Here is a 24,240-nt window from a genome sequence, read left to right as displayed (position 1 = left end):
TCCAGACTCAAAACATCAAACTACCTTGTACAGTATAATAAACAGCACCACAGGAAAGTACTGCTCAGTAGCTTTCATTTGAATGGTCACACTTTAGGATTTCATCCACAGACTCAAAAGTTAGAAACACCGTGTAGAGCACAATAAACAGCACCATAAGAAAGTTCTGCTCGCTATCTTTCAATTGATCATTTGGACACAATTTCGGATTCTATGCGGACACTCGACCGTTACAACCTGACCTTGAATCGATCTCAGGAACCCATTCTATGTAGCCTGCGAACGCAAACGTATTTCTGGGAATGTGGTTTGCTAAATGTGGTAAACTGGCATTTTTTGGCGTGCCTCTGAACTGTCCTTTCTTGTAACTCGTAACTCGTTTATTGCATACTCAGCCGAAAGGTCTAGGCAGTGATTTGCAAACGGGTACATTTAAACTGTTCGACAATCCACGGTTGGTTTGTTAGGTCAATCAAAAATTCGTCGTTTTTGCACCTGATCTTTCTAAGAAAAGGCTTTGAAAAAGAATTCGATATATACATAATAAACATTTTTTACTAAAAAAAGGATTCGAAAGAGGAGCTGAATAACACAGTAATAGTTACCACAGCGCATAATTGGTCAGTTGTCAGAGATTGTAAGTACGTTCAGCCTGTGCCATCATCATCATCATCATCATCATCATCATCATCATCATCATCATCATCATCATCATCATCATCATCATCATCACCACCACCACCACCGTCATCATCATCATCATCATCATCATCATCATCATCATCATTGTTAAGTTTTGTCTCAAGTTTTGGTACTGACAAATATGAAAGAGATCGATAGCCTGGGTAGCAGAATCAGTCACTAATCAGCGGTTAAAAAGTAATCAAGTTATGTATTTTGTTCGCTGGATAGTCTGAATTATCCGTTGGCTAAAGTTTTACGCTATTCGAACGACTGAAACCAGGACTTGAAGCAGTTATAAGTAACTGTTATGAAAGCGCCGGAAAACGCGTGCAGACGATTGGTGTTTTTTCAGAACTTCTGATTTGCTGAGAAATCGGCGCCGGCTTTTTTAACCAATAAAAGATGATGGTAAAGCAAAAGCATAAAGAAAAAAAGCGTTAAGGTCCGTTTAAACGATTTCAACATTTGCTTCATCATGCGTCCAACCGCACAGTTGTTGAACCAAATGTCGGGGGCCGGTTTGAAAAGGTCGTTCAACATTGTTGAAAGCGTAAAAAAATTTTGAAAGCTTGTTGAATCAATTTTAAATTGGTTTAAACTTTCATTCAACATCGATTCAACATTTTCTTTGCTGTTGAAAATGTTGAATGGAGTTGAAACCGTTTGAAAACTCCGTTCATCCAACATTTACCCAACATCCGTTCAACTTTTGTTGAACGAATGTTGGGCAAATGTTGAAGCCCTTTAAAAGAGCCTTTAGAGATGTTAACGTTTCGGACCGGATTACAAGTTTAAGATTGAGTACGGACCTATTCTTAAATCCAGTGAGTTTGCTCTCTTCAAAATGTTATGTGTCACTGTGATCTCATTCTAATATCTGAAACGATGGGTTTTAGGAGGTGACTAGTTTGAAACGCGCTTGCCCCCCCCCCCCCCCGGGGATACTCCCTATAATGGACTATGCAGGGAGGCTCTGCCCGAAAGGTGTAGCATTTTCAAGATGGAGCCGAGTTATATAAAGGGTAGGTATTTCACAAGCCGTGTTATAGTAAAGGGTCAAGAAAACTATCATTTAGGTATTTAAAAGGGCCTCTCAAAACATCTCAAACAGACTCAATGAAAAAAGATACGGCCAGTTATTTAAAGGCGGAGTCTAACTCAGGCTGCGACTGAAGGCAATCAGTGACATCAGTAGGCCTCCAAATCTGTTTATAAGTGGTCTATTTGAAGTAGATAAATAGTTTTCTAGTCTGGGATGCAAGCCTTCTCGTTACCGTCAGCAGCAGACAATGTTTAGATACGATTGTTGGCAAAATTGAAAATGGCTTAGAACGTGGTTTTGTTAAGCACCGTCTAAACTGTCTTTTAATAACTTGCTGACCCACAGTATTTCTGTTGTAGGTGTGTGGAAGGGGTACCATTTAAAATTGTACCCTTCCTTTGAAAGGTATATGAAAGTTTTACCTCTCCTGTCAAAACTGGTGTAAAAGGGTACGTTTTTGGACCTTGGGGGTGGGGGGTGGGAGAGAACCATCCCATATAAAACGTTCTTTGACTACCACCCCCCCCCCCCCCAGCACATAGAGGCTTACTGATTATTAATTTTGTACTATTGTTTTGATCACAAAACAAAAGATCACGAACATCAAATCAAGTACGTAATGAAATCTTTTAATCCAAACCGTTGTTTTCATTTAATATCATAAATTACAACTCGCGCTTTTTGAGTTATTTTACTTGAATCATACAGTTCTAAATTTTGAATATACACTCGGTTAGCACGTGTATAGCACGTGCAGGACGCGTTCAAGACACGTGTCATCATTGGAATGGTTATCAGTTGTTTGCTATTGGTAGTTTTTCTTGAATACGTTTTGCTGCCTTGCAAGTAACAAAAAAAACGTAACTCGGCTTATTTACAGAGATGGATAATTTCATGATGAATCAGTTAACTCTTACACTCTTTAAAAACAGACATTTTACTGAACACCATGATCCTGCCAGCTTGCAAGTTTAGTTTAACTTTTAACTTGCGTTATCCAGTAAGAGTACGGTAAATGAAAAAGCATCGCTACTCAATATTTTGGCTATGTAAACTCAACTACTTCGATGAAAGAACCATATAGTGGTTTGTCTCTTGTTTATAATACTGTCTTATTTGCAACCTAAACGGACTTTCCTTAGGAGCAATTTTGAGTAAATATCTTAATAGATGTCGCTAGAGCTCTTGATCAAAACGCTTTCAACGTCTGTATTCAGTTTCGAGCGTAAACTAGACTTTTGTTACTTGCTAAGAATACATGCTTGGAGTCTTTGTCATTTCTTCGAATTAGCCATCATGACAGGGGCAGAATTAGCCAGGGAGGGGAGGGAGAAAAGTGCAAAGAGAAGCTCGATCGACAATCAGGAAGTCAAGAGCTCTCTACTCTTCGCTTCGCCTTCTGTGGTGTAATTTTCTGCCGGCGGGCAAATTCAACGATCCAGTCAAACCTGCGTGGCTATAGACAGTGGACAGAGGTATATCTTCAAAAATGTTTCTTTTTGTCACCTACCAAAGCCTCTGATAAGCCATCTGGGTGCTTTCGTTGGTCTTGTTCGTGAATAGATTTTAGATCTTGTTTTGTTCTTCTTTGTCACTAAGCCGGTGCAACGATAATATATGCGCTAAAGCTTCTTTTTAAGCAAAGTCTCATTGTTTGAAGCCATGAAAATGACATCTAGAGTTGTTCTTGAGAGTCACTTCACCGATAATCTACGGTGTATGTCTCTAACATGTCCTTGGTATTTTCACTCTCTTGTTGATTCACTCCAGGTCTTTCTAGTACCTTCTTTCTATGCACAAATTGTATGGCTTAGGAGACAGGCTGGCTCCAAAAATCCCCTCCAAATCAGGCTCCTTTTCCCCACTTGGTATACTGAATTGAAATTTGTGTAACAACCGGGAGATGAAAAGAAAAAGCTGGATTTTTCCGAGGGATTCGGCGAGGCAGACCCGCCGTCCGGCCCCGAAAGGAAGATAACTGCGCGTGCCAGGACAGATAACTTTGCCTTCGGCATCGAGGAACCTCGAGGGGTCGAATTCGTATGGTCTGTCCCACTCCTTTTCGTCATGGTGCATCGCCCAGACGTTAAACAGCACAATCGTATCTTTGGGAATCTCGTATCCAATCAAAGTAGTGTCTGCAGTTGTCGAGTGTGGAAACAACAAAGGAACAAGCGAGCTGTACCTCAGTACTTCCATGATAGTTGCGTCCAAATATGGTAAGTTAGGCTTGTCTTCCAGATCGGGCAGGCGCTCTCGCCCTATGACGTCATCCAGCTCTTGGTGAATACGCTGTTGCACCTTGGGATTGCGCACGAAGTACGCAAGCGCCCAGAGGATGCAAGTGGAAGTTGTTTCCAGACCCGCGCTGAAGATGTCATTCATAGTCAACACCACGTGATCTTCGGTAATCGGAAAAACTTTGCCTGAGTTCTCAGCTTGTGACTCCCTCATAGCTTTTATCAAGGCATCAGTAAGGTCACGCGTCACGCAATCCTGATAGGTGTTCTTGTGTTCGTCGAACTTTTTCTGAAGAATGATGTCGCGGTCTTTGACAGCTTGCTTGATGAGTTCCAAACTTTTACTGGGAAAGTGTCTCAGCCAGGGAAAGTAATCCACCAGATTGCCAGCCCTAAAACCTTGGACGAACCGATGGGTGTAGCTTTGGATAGTGTGAAACTCGGGGTTTTCCATGTCGTAACGCGAACCGAAGACAAAGGCACAGATGATGTTGATAACAGCCAGTACTACATCATCTTGTGGGTCGTGTGCACGCCCTTCCACCTTTTCAAAACGCTCTATGAGTTCGTCGATCTCCTGGCAGACTTTTTCTTGTATGGGTCTAATCCCTTGGCCAAACATCTTAAGCGCCGCGTGCGCAATCTTCCTCTGCAGCTTCCAGGTCGGACAGAAGTCGCTAAAAGCGATATCTTTCCCTCCCCGAGAAATCAGATCAGCTGTATAGAGCCTGGGCCTCCCTGCAAAGTCGGTAGACTTCTTTACGAGCGCTTCTCGAGCAATCTCGATGTCGTTCACGACCACGATCCGATGGATTCCGACTGAAAGTCGGTAGACTTTTCCGAACTTCTTCGCGAGCTTTGTGAGGCCGTGGTGTGGTTGTGTCCCCATTTGAAGCATGTTACCAATAAGAGGAAGAGGCATAGGACCAGGTGGCAGCTTGGGATTTTCTGTTACGTGCGAAAATACGCTGAACAGGAGGACAGCGGAGATTACCACCACTACAACTGCCAATAACTCGAGAACCATGGCTTTCTATTGGTGTATCTGTTGTAAAGAACAGAAAAGAAGCCTATTAAGTGTGGAATTTTACAAATCAATACTGTTGTAAACTGTATAAACTGTAACCAGCTTGTGGTACGTGGAGTTATGCAATATTTACAGTCTTTCTCAATGCATTGTCTGTCTTTTCTTGTGTCTGGTTTCGATGTGCTTTGTTTATTTTATCGTCCAGCAACACTTACCATAAAGTAAAGGTTTTCAATGTTTCGAACAACTTTAAGTAAACATAAGCTTACTAATTAATCCCCAAATTTGCAATGAGATCTGATGAAAGTGAATATACCCGCTCTCAAACCAGCAATGGCCGCATTTCAAGTGAGTAGGACGGTTTAACATTATGGAACTGACAAATAGCCCCAGACTTTGGTATCATGGAAACCTTTCCGTGCTAGAGACAAACCTTGTCTAATGTAAATGTTTTCTGAATTTAGTCTTTACTGAGATTGGGAATTCTAACATGCGACATTAAAATGAAAGCTCAGCTTTAACCTAACACTTTTTCTGTAGTGCTGTAGGGTGTTAGCATTCATGATTCATGACGTGTGGTAACTAATATGCTCTGCTGCTCTTTTGTGTTGAGTTTTTATCCTTATCAGAATCAATTATCAATGTAAAATAAACAATCAAGTACTCCGAAACCCATCCCCGTTCATGGACCATAATTTGGCCGCCCAAGAGTCCGACAAGTACGTAAAGATATACGACAAACTTAAAGAGCTGAATTCGTTTCAGTGACAAGAACAATTAACACTTACTGCGATGATAAAAGAAGAGGTCTGAATATTTCGTTGGAGATCGATGTCTTAAACACAGTTACGAAGCAAACTGAAGGAGAACTCGCTTGGTCGTGGAGAAGGCTTGGGATCAGTTTTCTGAAAGGACCTTGTACCTCAGTGAGGGTTTCAGTTTGTAGATGACAGACATACACAAGTGAAAGATATTGTTGATCAAACTGAATGAAATCGTCGCTCTTGAATGATTAAAATCAACCGAGTGCGCAAAACTGCGCAAGGTAGAGCTTATTTGCATGGATCAGTCTACTTTGCTTGGATTAACTCACACAAAGAATATGTACGCTTTCAATAGCGAACATATTCGGAAAGCACAATAGCGCTTAAGAACGATGTAAAATCACTTTCTCTTTTAGCGCACCAGCAAGATAATTAGCAAACAGAACAAACTAAAAACTGTAGGAGAGCTGCCAGCTGTTTAGAAGATCATTTGTTACTTCATAACACGCTGTTCAATGGATCGCACTTGGTTGTCCTGATGTATTTCCTGAATTACTTCCTGAAAAAGATCTAAAAACCAGCGTGCGGTATTTTTTACTTGGAGACAATATAGGGTTTATTAAAACTTGAACGCGCGCCAATAGTAAAATATGCATCCATATCTGCAACCACGTGATCATGAGAATAACATAAACTTAAAATAAGAAAACTCTATTTAACCTTATCCTTAATCTAATCTTATCATAAAAAATCCTATATATTGATTTGTTCAGTATTGAGGTAAAACATCTTTTATGTATATTCATCATTTTATTTTGAAGATCCCGTACAGGATGCCCCGGGGATACATGCGGGGTTTCCGCCCTCCCCACCCCCTTGACACAATTGTTACAATTTCCGTCTTACAAGCAAGTTTCCTTACTCAAAAAGTATTATTCTTTTTCAAAATGTAAACACCGGAAAAGTCCACAGCGAGACTTTTTTTCAAAAGGCCTCCCAACGATCATTGTGGCATGTTGTTTTCCTCTCTCGTATTTCACTGATTTGATTTCATTCTCCATTGAATGTGAAATTGGAATTCAAGTGACAGTGAAAAATCCATCTTGGGTTTCACCCAAAGGTCCATTTTTTTTTTTTAAACTCTAAATCTGTTATGAAGGTCTAATCGCCTCAAAAATTCGGATTTAGTTGTAATTCTTCTGAAAAAGTTGTGGGCTTTAATTTCGTAGCACCAAAAAACATTCCTTTTCTTTTAGAAGTGACGAAAAGTGTCGACTCCGAGATCAAAATAAGGATTTTCCGAAAGTCAACAACCGGCTCTTTTATTTTGGGGAATGGCTTTCTGTGCCCTAAAACTTTCTGCGACTGAAAATTCAGCAAAAGACTGTTCCAAACAGATCAAATTGCGTTAGGACCGTAAAAGGTCTTGGAAAACAGAAAACGAGAGTTAAAGTGTTTTTTTTAAATGTTTTTCCATATGATATGGGTGCTCCCGTGTAAAATTGATCTAGCAATCTGAAATCAATTTCAACACGGGCTTTAATTTAAAGCAGTGCGACACTATTCACCAATTTTGGTATTTTTTCAATTTATCCGGCTGTGGGTGGCGGTGTTATTGTAGAACGATCAATTTACCAGCGATCAGTATGAATTTTCTCGAACGTTTCTTTGATTTTCCGTGGAGAATACGTGCGCAAGTTTTTCGTTCCTTGTTTTAGTTTTATACTGAACGAAGAACACATCTGAACTTACAGTAAAGAATGCTTTGAAAAGTTTCTTAATCGTCACTGAAAAGTTTTACACACATTTTAAATTCTTTGGCAAAAGCTGAGCTGACAGGCTGAATGTTCTTTCTAATGTTTTTGGCGATGTGAACTTGAAAATATTCTCAAAGATGTTCTCAACTTATGTGCTAAAGTACCCCAGTAATCTATATGCGGTATGGATTCCTGCGTTTCGAGCTGATTTGGGTTATGCACATAACGTTTTTAATAATGTTTACTCAGACAAAGCTGTCAACTTCCAAAATAAGTGGGCAAACTAAGACGCTGTTAAAATATCAACCCGCGATTGATCAGTTCGAAAACAAATTTAAGCAGATTAAGTTGTCATCAGAGCACCACGTTGTCCCGATTCAAAATGGCGGCTAAATCTGGCGTGAACAGTTTATTGGCAAGTTTTGCCACTTGAATTTTGTGAGCAATCGTTAGTCTCGCGGAAAATACAGCTAAGTATCTGGCTGTATAAAACGTTCGCTGTTGTTTCTGGCCAAATGAAAGTGTATTTCATGGCACAAACTGCTGATACTCAGAACCAACTACTATCAGCCAATACTTATACATTTTAAGTACACTTGAAGATTATACAAATACCTCATTGCTTGCTCGCGATCGTACGGATAATTATTCGTCTCGAGATTTTTGAGGGACCTCGTAATATTTTCCAAGTATTCAAGAGTTTGTTTATAAATCCGTCCTTTCCAACTTGGTTCCTAAATAGTTTATTCTTTTCTTTTAATTTGATAAGTGAACTCGAAGAGTTAATCTCTCGACTCAAATTTCCGGCAACAGTGAAATATCTACTTCAAGTTAAGTTTGCCTGTAGGGTCTTAACTATTTTGATTCATTGCAGTTCTGGCTGTTTATTGTCTTTTAATAAAGTTGGTCAATTTGTCTAAGACTTAAGACTGAATAAATAAGATGAAGTTTCTGTGGACCGTGGAGAGTTTATAAACACTGAACATCAAATGAACTTTGTGTGCGGTACGTTCAACGATGCAAAAACGGCTTTATAACGGAAGTTTCGGCTGGTGGTTTCGCTCGAGGCTTTTGAATCGCTTTGAAACAACAGGAGTTTGAAAAGAATAGACTTGTCGCCAACTCACTGAATGAATATTGTGTTTTACGTCATAGGTGGTTAGTTTAACACATGTCATGCATAACCTATCCGCACTAACTACAGTGATTCGAGAAAGATAAACAGGAACGATAGTAGATACACAATTTCTCGCCCTCTGTTTTTCTCTCTTTTGGATTTGACGTAGCTTTTCTCTGCAGCTTTTTATACTGGCTAAGAAACTGCAACTTTGAAATCCTTTACTCTCAAAGTTTGGAAATTTTCGCGAGCAATGTCAGCATATGAAAGATGCTAAAACCTTTTCGCATGTTTTCGGAGAAGTTGACGACTGTTTCAGTTTAACATCGATAACGGCTAAGTCTCGAAACCTTCTTCACTTTCGAGATCTGCTGCTCTTAATTCCGCGATTAACTACTTGATTTGAATACTTTTCAGAGCAGCTACTTAACTTGAAAATAACGCACAAACCGTGAAGATCATAAGTTTATCAGTACACTAGATAAGCTGAGAGGTGGGTGGCTCATAGGTTGCTTTCTTGTCGTACAGGAAGTTCTGACAATTTAACTCGACTCCTCTCTCTATGTCTTCATGTTTTGCCTAGACGCGCAACTAGTGGAGTGAGTGAGCTTTCATCATGAGCAAGCACAATATAAATGACTTTAGCTTGAATAGTATTAAAAATAAAGAGGAATAGTTGTCTTTTAAAACTTACGATCGACTGAGATTGCAGATCCGTAAATTACTGATCGCGTAATTTTCAAAGCTCCTCCCAAGTGCAATCTTTAACTGCGAGGCGAGGCGTAGTCTCTGTACTTTGCACTAAGCCAGTCTTAAAGCTCTAGCCTTTTCCAAGCTATTCGGTTGAATAGCCTAAGGCCTTTGGCTATATTCATGGCCAGTCTCAATTTAACCAGACTGAGACAATATTAATGGCCCTCCACTCTGAATAATTTGCTAATGGGAAATATATGCTGACATTGAAACTTATCTCCCGGTCGGATACGGCTTACATTAGTACTTAAAACTATATCAGTTTGCTACAGACAAATGTAATGAATCAAAAGGGAATCTTGCCAGGCTGGGAACGCGGCCGCAGTAAACGAGTTTCGCATGTTGAGCCTAAGGCAGGCGAGGTTTAATTGCTGTACTTGGTGAAAGCCAAAAACATTAATTGTCATTCCGAGAATATTTTAATTCTGTCACCGTAGAAGTTTATATTCACGACGAATAGAAAGCACCTTACGAAGATTAAAGGAGTGGATTTGAAATTTTGACACGAACGATAAAAGCTGAATAGGGTGATAATGGAATTAGCTTGAGAAAGTACTGTACAGACCTTAAATCCTGAATAAAGATGAGTGAAGACTCTTGAGTGTTCTTTGTCTTGAGGTATTTCAAAAATTGCTTAGTCCTTCCAACGTCTCCGTATTTTTCAAGCAAAAAAAACAGCTGAATACAGTAGATGAACTCTACCGCCTCGACCTTTGTAATCTTTGGTTGAACAATCCCAACTAACTAGACATACCTTATCGACTGCATGCAGCGCTTTTGTACTGTTACAAATTTTATGCAAACATGGATATCCGTATTTCAACCACACAAGCAATTGTTAATTGCTTCCTTCCTTAATCCACCTCAAAGGAAATTGAAAAAACCTTGGACCGTGGGAGGTTTCCCTGAGACAAATGAAAGGTCGAATTTTATATTACACGTCACTAGGCTCGAATAAGCCCTCAAGGGTGCTGATTCATAGTAAAGCGCGATAAAGCACACCAATAAATATTTCTCAATATATTTCCGCTTAAATCCTACCCTTAAATCCTACCCTCGCTTTTACAGGGAACCATTCTTCAACTCGAACAGGCCGAACTGGACACCTTATCTGGCTCACGATTCATTGAGTTTTCATAAAAAATAACTGAAGAGTCAAATCTCGCCTTGCGGACACCTCGCTATCACGGACACCTCGCATGGATTATATGGACGGCAACTAAATCCCCGGCACAAATAATTTACAATTACAGACGCTTGACTGAAATAAATTCCTGCTATTACAGGCGGACTCTCGCTATTAAGGACACTAACTCACGGTCCCGAGGGTGTCCGCAATAAAGGGGGTGGACTGTACATATCTTGTTAAATAGAAAAATAAACACACCCTATTCAAACACACGAACATTGTTGGGGAACGTTGAAACTTTTCTTCCCGCCTAATACTTCCCAACACCCAGTGTATCAGAAACAATCTTTGGATATTTTTTGTTTTAATTGATCCTCTATAGAGGCTAATATAAGAAGGCTAAATTAACTTCAGTCAACTATGTATGCATATTACACGATTTTCCATACAGACAACAATTGATAAACATATTTTTGCTTCACGCAAATTTGTAGTTAAAAGTCAAGACAATATACATGATTGGCTTTTGAAATGAGATAAATCTTAAAACCGGTGATAAAATCTTATTTTAATTTTTAAAATTTTAATAATTAATTTAATTGTTCAAACTCTTTAGATAAACTTAAACACAATGGCAACTTGCGTGCCAGGAATTCGCGTGAGTTTTGCCTATAAGTATGCGTGATTTTTAATAAACTAGTGTAAGAATCAGGCAATCTTTTGAAATTCAAATACATTAAGAGATTAGGACGGGAAATGCTTTTTTGTCTTCATTGTTCAAAACTTGCAAGTTTATTGTGTTTTTGAACAAATTTTGCATAATAAACGAAGGAAAGTGTAGAAAAATCTATAATAAGCACGCTGTTTTAATCTACTGCACGAAATTTTCATTATCACGAAAAGTAGCGTTTTGCATTGCGTGCTGGCTTTGTTGAAGAAGTGTAACTAAATCAGTAGCTGGCGCATTTATTTTCAGAAACGGTAATTTTTCCTCACGGCAGTTGGTTCACTGCGTTCTCTCTGTCCGTATAAAAGTTTTTCCGTTAATAATTAAGAACGCAAAACACTGATTTAAAGAGAAAATATACAGCACCTTAAATAAGTGTTGCTCACTGGCTTTCATTTCGGTTGAATGGTCGCACTAACTGGTCTTGTAACGTATAATAAACAGTGTGTAACACACTTTGCGGTAAGTTACCGCAAAGTGCGGCTAAGTAGCTATCATTTGAATAGTCACATGCAATGCAATTTAGGATTTCTTACGCGAATAGAAAAGTTTGAAACACCTTGCACAGCATAACATTGATAGCACTACACGAAAGCCACTCATGTAGCTTTGAATTAACCTGAATGGTCACAACTTAAGATTTTGTAAACAAACCCAAACATTTGAATAACCTTGTACAGCAATAACAGATGTATTTAGCGACACAAGAAAGTGCTGCTCAGAAGAAAACTTTCATTTGAATGGTCACATATTATGGAAATTTCGGATCCTAGACGAACTTAAAAATTGGACTAACCACGTTGTACAGCATAATATAAAACAACAGCACTCTCAAAAGTTAGTCATTTGAAACAACATAACTGAATTAAAGAGCAAGAGAGAGAAAGCTTTTCTCTTAGAAAAGCTTTCTAGATCACACTGACTTCAGCCGGGGATTCACAGAATAAAAGTTAGGACCAAACTCGCACATAAGTGGAAACTAAATGAGTGTCAGCCGATGCCGGAAACGTTTATCAAACTTATGTGAAACGGTTTGAAGAGGGCAGATCTGGCTGGGTATTATTTTTCAGTGTCCCAAGGCTTTTTGATTTGAGGCCGGCGAGTTTCGCACACTAGTTTCCAACCGCCGTCAGTTAGATCCGCTGACAAATTAAAGAGATGGTAAAAACAATGCAATGTTACGATTTCTCTAATACGGACACTAACCAAAGAGAAGGAGAAAGGATCCCGGCATACACTGAAGCTCGAGGTCTCCCTGTCACAGATTTGGAGTAGCAAATCTGCAAATCAGTTTTGATCCCTCTACAACCCAGTGAACTCTCCTTAGGGATAAATGTGTCTCTCATATAGTAAAGAAGTTGGATTATGTAAAAACTTAAAGTATGTCTTTTTTTAGACTAACCTTAATGGACGTGAAAGCCAACGTGAGGAGCACCACGTCCTATTGCCAACTTTTGTTCTAAATATAGAGCTCGTTCTATAGAGCAGATCATATCAGAGGCTTAGAGCTATTACAAGCGCAAATATATAGGGTGAATACTTCAACTGATGGCCGGAAGTCAATTGTTTCACCCTTATTTGAATCTATCTATCTTTCATTTGTTCATGTATGCAAGGTCACGAGTACCATGTTAAAAGCGAATACAAACACTTGAATATTTCATGATACATCACGTAATGCCAGTCAATTTGTGTACTGTTTTTGCTTTCTTCTTTGAAACGTAAACAACTAAATATTCATTGAGCGATACAAGGGTGTGTTTATACGCAGCGTGAACTGAAGGATAAGAAGGAATTTAGGAGGAAAGTTTACAAGTGATCGTTCGAGCCGGATATGGTATAAGTTTGAGCCGGATCATACAATTCTCAAGAGTTAACATTCTATGGCTGACACCTCTTTCCGTCAGACATGTTTCTAAGACTCTTGGCACCAACACCAACACAAAGAATGTCCTCTATTTATCTCTCGGTTGAATAGACACGTCCTCTACTATTAAATCACACGCAGAACTGGTCAGCTCTGCTGTATTTCACATATTTCTGTAATTTATTTCACTAAGGGCGGTGTCTTCTAATACAGAAGTATTTTTGCGTAGTTTATGACTACAGTCAACTCTCTTTATTACGAACGCCCTTAATTGGGACCGCCAATTACTGTCCTTAATAGCGAGAATCCGTAATAGCAGAATTTTTTTTCAGTCAAACGTCTGTAATTAATTTTTGCCGGGGATTTAACTGCTGTCGGTATTACCGTGGCGTCCTAATAGCGGTGTGTCCGCGAGACGAGAGTTAACTGTATAGCAGAACTTAACAAGGGCTATTGGAATCCAAAACGACAATTGAGGTAACCACGAATTTTTCAGGCATAATTAAAGGAAAATAAGTCTAAGAAAGCGTTAAAATACAAAACAATGCACGGAAGTTTTTCTTATATTAATTATCTTTGAAACGTGCGCGGTTACACCTAATTTTGTTTTCGGATTCTAATAACCTTTGCTAAGACCTTCTTTTCCCGCGTAGTTATAAACCCCGCAAAATCAGTCTTTGTTTTAGCATGCATCAGCGCTAAGAAATTCTAGATTCTGACTACACTATCACAAGCCATTCAATGTGAAATAGTTTATTGAGGGATGGTCAGTCAGGCATCCGACAACAACGTGTCCTAATATATACTTATTACAACATACAATATGCTATTAAGTCTAACTTGAAAAGCTTGAACAATTTAAGTGTACCACGCCAGATACGAAAATTTGAAAGCAGCGAACGCCGGAAGACTGACTAAACTAGACTGATTAATATTTCCCGCTTAAACATTAAATACTCAAAACTGTCCCTTGAGAATACCAAAATCTCTCAATCCTGCCATCAGAATAGTAATTTCTGACTAATTCGTTCCTTAGTTAGTCACTGAACCGTCAGAACTAGTACAAATTCTCGGACCGTCCGGAGATGCGCAGAAGATATGCGCAGTAGCAAAGGAGAAACCGCAGTTAAAGCGGACAAATCTTTTTCATGCAAAATCAAACTTGGACCCAATGTAAGCTCAATGTGAGCCCATTTAACAGAGCCTTAGTTAAAGGCTATAATCAGTCAAAATGTAAACCCTTTTAATAAGGCCTGCAGTTATCAGCGTCTAGGTTCCCCTTATAGTCTCATGCACTACTCGCAAAGTACTTTGTGTTAAATGAAATCTCTCCCAACTCGAACCATGAGAAATACAGTCAACTCGCTTTAATGTGGACACCATTGGGCCGCGAGTTAGTGTCCTTAATAGCGGGAAATTATTTCAGTCAATAAACGTCTGTAATTTATTTTTGCCGGGGATTTAGCTGCTGTCCGTATTATAGGGGTGTCCGAGAGTAGACCGTATATAGAAAACCGTGGAGAGAACATACATATTGAAAGTTGACTAAGAATTACTAATGAGTGAATATCATACTGTATGACTGTATGAAAGAGATCCAAAAGTCTTTATATGACAGGGTGTCTTTATCAAAGGAGAAGTTCCATGTTGTTAGTCGTCGTTGATCGCTGGATAGCAGGAAGCATTGACGGAACTTTTCACCCTTCGGTCCGGCCTTTATTCCTCTAAGACTAAATAGGGTCAGGGGAACCCAACGATAGCATTGAGGCAAAACAGTTAAAATTTTGTTTCCAATACATTCCCACATTATTTTATGGCTTCTTTAAGGGCAAATTTGTGTAAGCTTACACAGTTTCAGCGGTTCGGATTCTTTAACGCAAAATTTAAATTGCCGAACATTTTAGGAAGGGAATTTTATTTTCCGAATATATCAAAGTTGCTGTTGGCTTTCCAGAAACGTTAGCTATTTGTACTTTCAACGACGTATATTTGCCCTCCTAAAACAAAATGGATTAGTTTTTCAGCGTTGCGGAAGTTTGAGGTTACCTTTAGCTAAAGAAAACGCTTGTTTTTCTTCACAATTTAAATCCAAATTTCTGAGGCCGGTAATGTCTTCCCGAACAGATACTCCCACCGAAACGGACCATTGGGTGCCCCTGTGGAGGCCCCGGGTCCCCCATGCCCCCTTCCCCTCGATGCGCCTCTTGAAAGTACTTTTAGTACAGTTGTAGTGAAACTAGCCGCCTGGCTCTACTTTCCCACATTCACTTTCACAAAGATCAAGAGCAAAATGATCCAAACTGGCGCGAGGTTAGTCTCCTCGTCTGATCTGGCTGTTACACAATTTACTGAATTAAATTAAAAATGTGACAATCCAAATGAAAGCGATTTCGAGCAGAGCTTACTGCTGTGCTATTTATTATGCTTTTCAAGGTGGGGTTAATTTACGAGTCTGAGAATGAAATTCTAAAGCGTGACCATGAAAGGAAATTTCTAGCTTGATCACAACCGTTAGTCGCGCTGACTCTTTATAACGCTATACAAAGTGATTCAAGCTCTTTGGGTCAGTTATTAAAAGACAATTTAGACGGTGTTTAACAAAGCCACATTCTAAGCTATTTTCAATTTTGCCAACGATCATATCTAAACATTGTCTGCTGATGACAGTAACAAGAAGGCTTGCATCCCAGTCTAGAAAACTATTTGCCGACTTAAAATAAACCTCTTATAAACAAATTTGGAGGCCCACTGATTGTCTTAAGCCGCGGCATAAGTTAGACTCTGTTTAAATAACTGACCCTTAAAGTCGGATCGAATGAAAGCCTTGCGCAGTACTTTGAGTGCTATAGTTATAGTGTATGTCAATTGTTGTGCAATTAAAGTGGTTAGAAGTTTTGAATCTGTGGATGAAATCCTAAAATATGAATACTCAGACGGACCTACCGAGCATAACTTTCTTCCGGTGCTTTTATGCTTTACAAAGTGGTTCTAACTTTTGAATCTGTGGATGGAACAATTAAAAAAAAGTGTGTCCATGCTAATCAGTAAGAGTTACTGAGCAGCGCTTTCGTGAGAATGTGTTAATCTTTTCAGTTCTTCTTAAGTGCAATTTGCAGAAAATGTGTGCAATGTGAACTTTAGGCCACGGAAGCGAATATGCACATTTTTCTGCTCTTTCATGCGTTGAAGGCCAGTATATGCCATCGCGTTGGTCAAAAATACCTTCGCTTGCTCTATTTCAATTTACGACCGAGAACAATTACTTTCAAAGACATTTTACATCTCAAATGGCCTTCACGTCAGTATCATGTTCGATTGAAGGATGTTCTCCCATTGTACCAGTTTGTATTATACTGTAGATTGTGATACGCTGCAATATTGCAACAAAATGCCGTGCGTAATTTCATTATATTACAAAACAAACTTCACCGATTGCAAACACGTGACCAATAATCAAAATAAAGTGCCCTGGGAAAAAGACAAGCACGGGTACAATGGGGGGGGGGGGGGGAGGGAGGGGCGTTGGGGCGAATAGCGGGGGGGAGGGGGGGAGGTTAGACAAGGCATGGAAAGGGGATTGAATAATGAAAATGAAACAGAAGTTGTTCAGACGGAAGAAAAGGGAAGAGAAATTGATAATATTCCGTGATGTTGTGTTACTCGCAAAGGTGAAAATGGCCAAAACGGAAGCTAACGGTACAGGATTCGAGGATGGAGGCAAGTTCAGTCCTGCCCTTCTTCCCCTCCCCGCTCCCATAGAAATTATAGTATAGGGCTTAGATCAAGACGCACTTGTACCAGACTAAATAAAGCTCAGATCAGAAGTTACGCGCGAAAGTTCTTGGAGATGAAGAGATTTGTTATTAGCAAACTGACTTCTTAATGACAAAATACGTCCGCTGCGCACAGCTTCTTCTACTAACAGTATGTTTACACCGTTTCCGAACTTGATTCAATCGGTAAAAAGCTGCAAGAGATTCGCGCAGACGAAGGGCTAAGGCTTTAAACATCAGCTAGCCCTCGAATCTCTTTACAATGGCCAAATTACCTTAGCAACTCTGTCAGTTGATAAAACCAACTATCCGTGCGCTGAGAGACATTTTAAAGTTGAATTGTCTTTAAATTCGTTACTCCTTTTTAACCAGTTGGTATTAGAACATAGTGAATTCAATAGGCAAAAAACTGTATTACATTACTAGCAGTCTAAAAGCCATAAGCTAGAAAGTTCATATTTATCGTTTCTGTTCAATCACAAAACGGCTTAGTACGTAAAGTTTCTAATTGAAAAGGTTGCGCACGTCAAAAAAAAAAAAAAAAAAAAAAAAAAAATTAAGTATAATAGAGTACTGAACAAAACCCAAACAGTGCTCTTGCTGGGACACCAAAAATTTCGGCAAATTTTAAAAAAATCGTTATTATGGACAAGAAGGGAAGTATTTATGATCGCTTTATATTAAATGTAAACCAAACATACCATAAAAATGAGTTAAATACCTTAGTTTGTATTGAAAAGCTTGTGGTTTCTTTGTATGTCATAAGTGTGCGCACAGAACAATTAAGGCTACATTACGGCACCGGACAAATTTATATTGATTCCGGAAGTTTCTTTTACAAAAAAGGAGTTTGCCGAACATACCAGTAGCGAAAAAATTGCCGTGAGAAAAGGGAATTGTCGGTCTCTTTCAATCATTTAGAAGAAATATATTTTTAGTTTTAATGACGCGAAATTTTTCCTTTTAATCTCGACGCTATGTTGAATGACGCACGAAGCCAGGATTTCAGAAAGTATTACTTACAATTAAATTGTCGTCAAACACACGGGCTGGCTCTCTACGATATTTTATTTTCAGTGTTTCGGTTTGGAAATTGTTAAGTGAGATTTTAAGTGCCCACATATTGTTGTGAAAGCTTTTCTATCAAAGAAAACAGAAAGGTGGAAAAATGAAATTTTAAAAAAGCAAGGAAATGTCAAATAAAGTTGTTGTTGTTGTTGTTGTAGCCTTGGTGTCTAGCAAAAAACACGTCTCTTTATTGTCTTTTTGCCGAAATATTGTCGTGCCGATAGTGTTGAGGGAATATCCTTTGATTTTTTAATTTAATCATAGTTATTTGAGGGAATAGTTGCCTTTTATTAACTATGATTTAATTAAACAATGCTTTTGTCTAGTCTAGAGTTGAACATCGGGAGTGTTCGTCTATCTTTTCCGACTTTGAACAAATCGCTATTTAACTTTTCTAAGCAACTCAGGCCCGGTTCAGACGCCGAACTTTTCATGAGCCGAACCTAATACCTCGAATTAAGTACATGAAAAGTTCGGCGTCTGAATCAGTTGAGAACGGCTGTTTCAATTTGGAACGGCTCAGCCGTTCTTCCCGCCTGGCTCAGCCGGGAATTTCGGCTTTGGAACGGCTTTGATTCAGACGTCGAACTTTTCATGAGCCGAACCTAATGCATAAATTATTATAACGTATTTCAAATAAAAAAAAATTAAAAATTAAAAAAAAAAACGCTAACATTTGGATTGGTTTTGCTTCAAGTAAATTAAGTTCGGCGTCTGAATCAAAAGGCGGGATTTTCGTGATTTGGGCCGACCTAAATTTGAATTAAGTTCGGCTCATGAAAAGTTCGGCGTCTGAACTGGGCCTAAGTGAGTTGTTTCTGCAAGGCCCTCATGCTACGTCGTGAACTGTTTCTCGTTTTGAGTCTGTGTACGAAGCTACTTAGATGAAAGAAACTAACTAAGCAGTGCTTTTCTGTGGTACTGTTAATAATGCTGTATATTTCAGTACCACGGACTTTACTCTGTTGCTGCATCTTACTGTACTGCAAAGGAGATTCTAACGTTTTATTCTGTTTTGAACTGTGACCCAGTTCAAATGAAAGCTACTGAGCAGTACTTTCCTGTGGTACTATTTATTGTGCTGCACTAGGTGGTTCTAACTTTTGAGTCAGTGGATAAAATATTAAAGTGTGACCGTTCAAATGAAAGCTACTGAGCAGTACTTTCCTCTGGTGCTGTTTATTATGCTGTACAAGGTGGTTCTAACTTTTGAGTCTGTGGATGAAATCCTAAAGTGTGACCATTCAAATGAAAGCTACTGAGCAGTACTTCCCTGTGGTGATGTTTATTATGCTGTACAAGGTGGTTCTAACTTTTGAGTCTGTGGATGAAATCCTAAAGTGTGACCATTCAAATAAAAGCTACTGAGCAGTACTTTCCTGCGGTACTATTTTTTGTGCTGCACAAGGTGCTTCTAACTTTTGAGTCAGTGGATAAAATATTAAAGTGTGACCGTTCAAATGAAAGCTACTGAACAGCACTTTCTATAGTGGTGCCGTTTATTATGCTGTACAAGGTGGTTCAAGTTAAAACGTTTGAGTCTGTGGTTGGAATCCTAAACTGTGTTCGTTCAAAAGCTACTGAGCATTTTCTTTAGTACTGTTAGATTATGCTGTACAACGTAGTTTTAACTTTTGAATCCGGCCGTGGATGAAATCCTTGATATTAACACAAGGCGGTAATGGTTGCTTCATCAATATTTTTCCAAATAAAATCTAATGTTTATTTCATTTTTAATTATAAGTTTGAGCAGAAGAGTGTATATTGAACTGGCAAATCACTGCGCCAATTCGACCTAAGGCAAAATGGCTTGCTCTTGTTTAGGCTATGACAAGTATGCGACCCTCGAAGTCAGCTATACAACATGCGGATTTCAGAATATACATCCACTAGATTGAGCGTGGATTTGTAGAATCTTAAGAAGTTGACTAAGGGCCATTTTGAATCAGCTTTTAATGCAATATGAACGATTCAGAAATTTTAATCATTGGCAAATTCGTCGTCATTCATACGGTGACCACCCCATGCCCACATTCAGTGCACACGAGAAAACAAAAGGGAAAACTTTAAACGATAAATTAAGAGCGAATCTGATTAAATTATATAGTTCAATCGAGTTTCGTTATGTTCGTATGCGACTTCATCTTATACGCATCAAGGACGGAAAATTTTTTTGCTACATACCTTTGCTATACGGCGGAGGTCTTTCACCAAGAGTCAAATAGGATCGATAAAAATTTGCAAAAGGCGCTGTATGGAAGTTACATCAGCTGGTGTTGCAAATGCGGATGATTTCTCGTTGTGACGCACTTTCCTTTTTCACTTAAAGCTAATTTAGATGTTTGACAACGTAGGTTCCCTTATGAAATGAAAGCAGAAATTGATCACCTCTTCTGAAATAACTCGAGGCGAGTTATAAATAAACAGGCGGCACGTTTTGCCACGTTAAAATACATGATATTATCCGATCCAATATGAAGTCCTTAAGACTCAAATGTCAGCGAAAATGAGTGATATTGCTTTTTGCGTCGGCCTAATCAATCTTGGCATTGGAAACTTACAGTCGCTTACAATACCAGTTCTGCTCTGCGGAAACTATTACTGCGTTTATATATTCAGCGCCTCTTTCGAAGCCTTTTTTAGTAAAAAAATGTTACTGTGTTTATATCGAACTCCTTTTCAAAGCCTTTTTTAGTAGGAACAGGTGCAAAATGACGAACTGTTTTAGTTGCAATCAAAGTGGTAACTTTTGAATAAATAACTCAAATATACTAGAAATACTGATTTTACACTTGATTGAGCGAACAAACCAACCGTGGATTGTCGAACAGTTTAAATGTACCCGTTTGCAAATCACTGCCTAAACCTCGCCTTGAGTATGCAATAAACGAGTCACAAGAAAGGACAGTTTTTAGTGGCACGCCAAAAAATGCCAGTTATTTAGCTAATCACATTCCCCATAAAATGGGGTCATGATAACGGAAGGTCGTGTTGTAACGGTTGAGTGTCAGCATGGAATCCGAAATTGTGGCCAATTAAATGAAAACTACTGAGCAGAACGTTCTTGCGGTGCTGTATATATATGTCACTGTATGAGATATTTCTAGCTTTTGAGTCTGCAAATGAAAGCTACTGAGCAGTAATTTCCTTGATATGCTGTTCAAGGTGGTTTTAACTTTCGAGTCTGTTCAGTGATGAAATCCTAAAGTGTGACTATTCAAATGAAAGCTATTGAGCAGTACTTTCCGGTGATGTTGTTTATTCTGCTGTACAAGATATTTATAACTTTTGAATTAAGTTTGTTCTTTGCGATTTCCTCGATCATCCAGTTTCTACGTCGTGGTTGGCTAATGAGCAGTACTTTCCTGTGGTCCTGTTGATTATTCATCTCACAATTTTGTTCGATGGCCGGCGTACAAGTCATCTCTGACTTTCTTGTTTCTGAATGAAATCCATAACGGTGCTCGTGAATTCAGATGAAACTGCCTTGAAGTAATATCTTCTTTTAGCGCTGTTTGTGTTGTAAAAGGTGGAGTTTCATCTCCAAACAAAAGCTACTGAGCAGTACTTTCATGGGATTCAGTTTATTACGCTGGACAAGCTACGAGATGGTGCTAACTTCTAACTCCATATATGAAACCCTTAAGTGTAACCATTACGAATCGAAATGACAACTGCTAAGCGTGGTTGTTTTCCCAATATTTCTGTGAATAAACCTTTGATTGGTTTTTCTAGACTAATTAATTTAGCGTCACTTTGGTAACTCGTATTCGCTTGAGAGGAAAAAAGAAAACAAAAGACTCTAGAAGGAACCATAATTAAACAAATGGTGCTCTTCAAATGTAAAGATAAGAATCACCAAAAAATAACTCTCGACACAATGTTACAAGGCGGGCATACATCACTGGCCAATCAGTTTGCTCCAATTGCATCACGCACAAATCACGTGAAAACTGACGCAACATTCTCTCAAAGAGGGCGCTGATGACGACGAAAGCTTTAACGTTGAGTATCATAATATGCGAACAAATATTTATCCATTTAGCTAAACCACAACAAGATTTGCGATGTTTATCTATGCAAATATCCTTATTTGCAATCAGGTCATGTAAAGGTACTTTAACTTTCTGGGGCCGAACAAATATAACCGTTTCCTGACTCATCTTGATACAAATAGATCGTTCTATCAAAGAACGATCACGCTGTCTGTTGATGTCGCAATGCCATCAGAGGCACTCAAGAGAAACATTAATCAAAACACTTAAAATCTTGTCTCCCATGTTCCCAAACCGTTTGCTAGCCTTTTAAAGTCACATTTGTGCAGATCCAATACAGTTTGATCTTTTCGGTTTACGTTGTCGGTTCTAGCTGAGAATTTAAGTCGACGAAAGTTTCAGGAAATGCTGAATCCTATTTTCGGAGTTTACGAGCTGTGGCTGGCTTTACAAGAAATTCTAGCTGACCTTATTTCTCGTTTTTAACGGTATTTTTATGCCGCCAAACAAACGAAAGGAATTAGTTTTCTAGAGTTACGAAGTTTTCAGCTGACATTTTGCCGAAGAGAACTTAAGATTTTCTTTACAACTTTATCAGAATTTCAGAGGCGTTTAAAGCCTTCCAAGCAGAGATTCTAACTAATTCTAGTACATCATTCTCATTCATTCACCAGGCTTAACAAATACCATCACATTTTTTTCATTGCACATATGCCACATATTGACATTCCAATCCTAGCAGTAAGCAAGATGTTTGTTCCATGAACCTAGTTTAATGGTGGTAGTTCAGTGGTAGAGCATCCGAACTAGTAATCGGAAGGTTTTAGGTTCGACTCCTGATAGGAGCACTTGGATTTTTTTCCGAGTATGCCTGCGTCATTCACTGATTAATACATCATTCTAAGAATGAATGCTTTGTCGTTTGACGTCGAAATACCACGCTGTTTAACTCAATTTAAATACAATTGAGACAGGCCTGCTTAAAACCGCATAAAAACAACATCCTTTTTATTTGGACGGTGGGAATCTTAGTATTCCTGTTTAAAATCAAATTTAACTCACTATAGTTTTCTTTGTGAAATTCGGCCGTCTGCGATTTTTCTCTTCGAAACCTTGTTTGGTAACCTCCATTACATAAAGAGGTGAAAATATGCGAAATGCCTGAAAATTGGTGAAATCATTTATGGACATTAACACCGTTCTCTGACGTTAATACAGTGTTTTACAATTAATTATATTCAACAATGCCGAGCATTTTGCATGAAAGAAAGTGAAAATAATAAGGAAAGAATATATTTTATGCTAACGTACGAAATAGTGGTTCAGCTAATTTAAATGCTATAGTTTTCTTTGTAATGTTAGTTGTAGGAATGTTGGAACACATACGGAAAGTTTCCCTGGTATTAGATTTTCTTTATTAATTCTTGGAGCGGCTTTTAGTTGAGTGTCGTACAACTAAAACCAAAGTAATTACCCTGGTTATTCACAACCATGACGAAAACAACACAATGAACCAATCAGAAATCGTAGCAAATACATGTAACCGGCGTGAGGCGCGGGAAATGCGGAAGAGCGAGTTACGATTTCTCATTGGCCGAGGAAGTTGCACGGACTTTGTCCAACCAATCACAGAGCGCAGCAGGGAATCGAATTTGCACTATGTTCGAGTTCGACATAGTAAAGAATTTTACTTGTAGTTTGTGGGACGCCCGGAATGATTAACTGTTATTTTTGACAGTTTTCTGGTGCTTGAATCATCGACCAAGTAAGGATAATTATTAAAAACTGACTCATTCGATAACGATAACTTTGGTTTTAGTTTAGGCGCATTTGATCATATACACATGCTAATTTGCGCCATACAAATATTAATTATTATTATTAACGCAGTTCCAGTTTGATTGGTTTAGCGGCCACGGTATATGAGCCAGTATACCATGCCCCACAAATATGGCAAGAGTGCACGTCAGGGGAGATAGAATATGACTAAATCACTAAGATTTAGCCAATTTATTTGTTGTTTTTAACATAACAATTATTCCTCTCTCGCTCGTTGGATATCTATATATCATCCTGTATCCAACGCCCTCGTGGAATAATTGGGATAATTAGGATTACAAGATTTGCGCCTACTTGATACATTGACGTTAAACGTTATATTTACTAAACAGACCTCTATCTTCAACAGGTTAAATTATTGGTGGTTTTGATGGTATGAGAAAACGGTTGACGTTTTGAGGGAGCCCCATAACTGCTTTCCGGATTCCCCGGTTCAGTGATATACAATGGACAACCGC

At 38.8% G+C, this 24,240-nt stretch overlaps 1 protein-coding gene across 7 annotated transcripts; it reads right to left on the bottom strand.

Annotated features, from left to right (window-relative positions):
* Window positions 1-2,329: 2,329 nt before the first annotated feature.
* Window positions 2,330-20,356, bottom strand: LOC146465109 (steroid 17-alpha-hydroxylase/17,20 lyase-like). 7 transcript variants are annotated; one of them, XM_085129029.1, is made up of 2 exons: window positions 20,133-20,356; window positions 2,330-5,011 (listed from the first exon to the last, which is right to left on the bottom strand). In XM_085129029.1, exon 2 carries the CDS (start codon window positions 4,991-4,993, stop codon window positions 3,503-3,505), a length of 1,491 nt encoding a protein of 496 aa, XP_084985155.1. In that variant the 5' UTR covers window positions 4,994-5,011; window positions 20,133-20,356; the 3' UTR covers window positions 2,330-3,502. The 7 variants fall into 7 exon arrangements, with proteins under 7 accessions (XP_084985155.1, XP_084985158.1, XP_084985156.1 ...); XM_085129032.1 differs by lacking the exon at window positions 20,133-20,356 and adding an exon at window positions 12,643-12,728; XM_085129030.1 differs by lacking the exon at window positions 20,133-20,356 and adding an exon at window positions 12,447-12,600.
* Window positions 20,357-24,240: the final 3,884 nt, after the last annotated feature.

Source organism: Pavona decussata, unplaced genomic scaffold (assembly GCF_977016875.1).
Source record: "Pavona decussata unplaced genomic scaffold, jaPavDecu1.1 SCAFFOLD_157, whole genome shotgun sequence".
NCBI classification, from domain to species: domain Eukaryota; kingdom Metazoa; phylum Cnidaria; class Anthozoa; order Scleractinia; family Agariciidae; genus Pavona; species Pavona decussata.
Note: the sequence above shows the minus strand (reverse complement) of the source record. Positions and strands in the feature narration are given on the sequence as shown.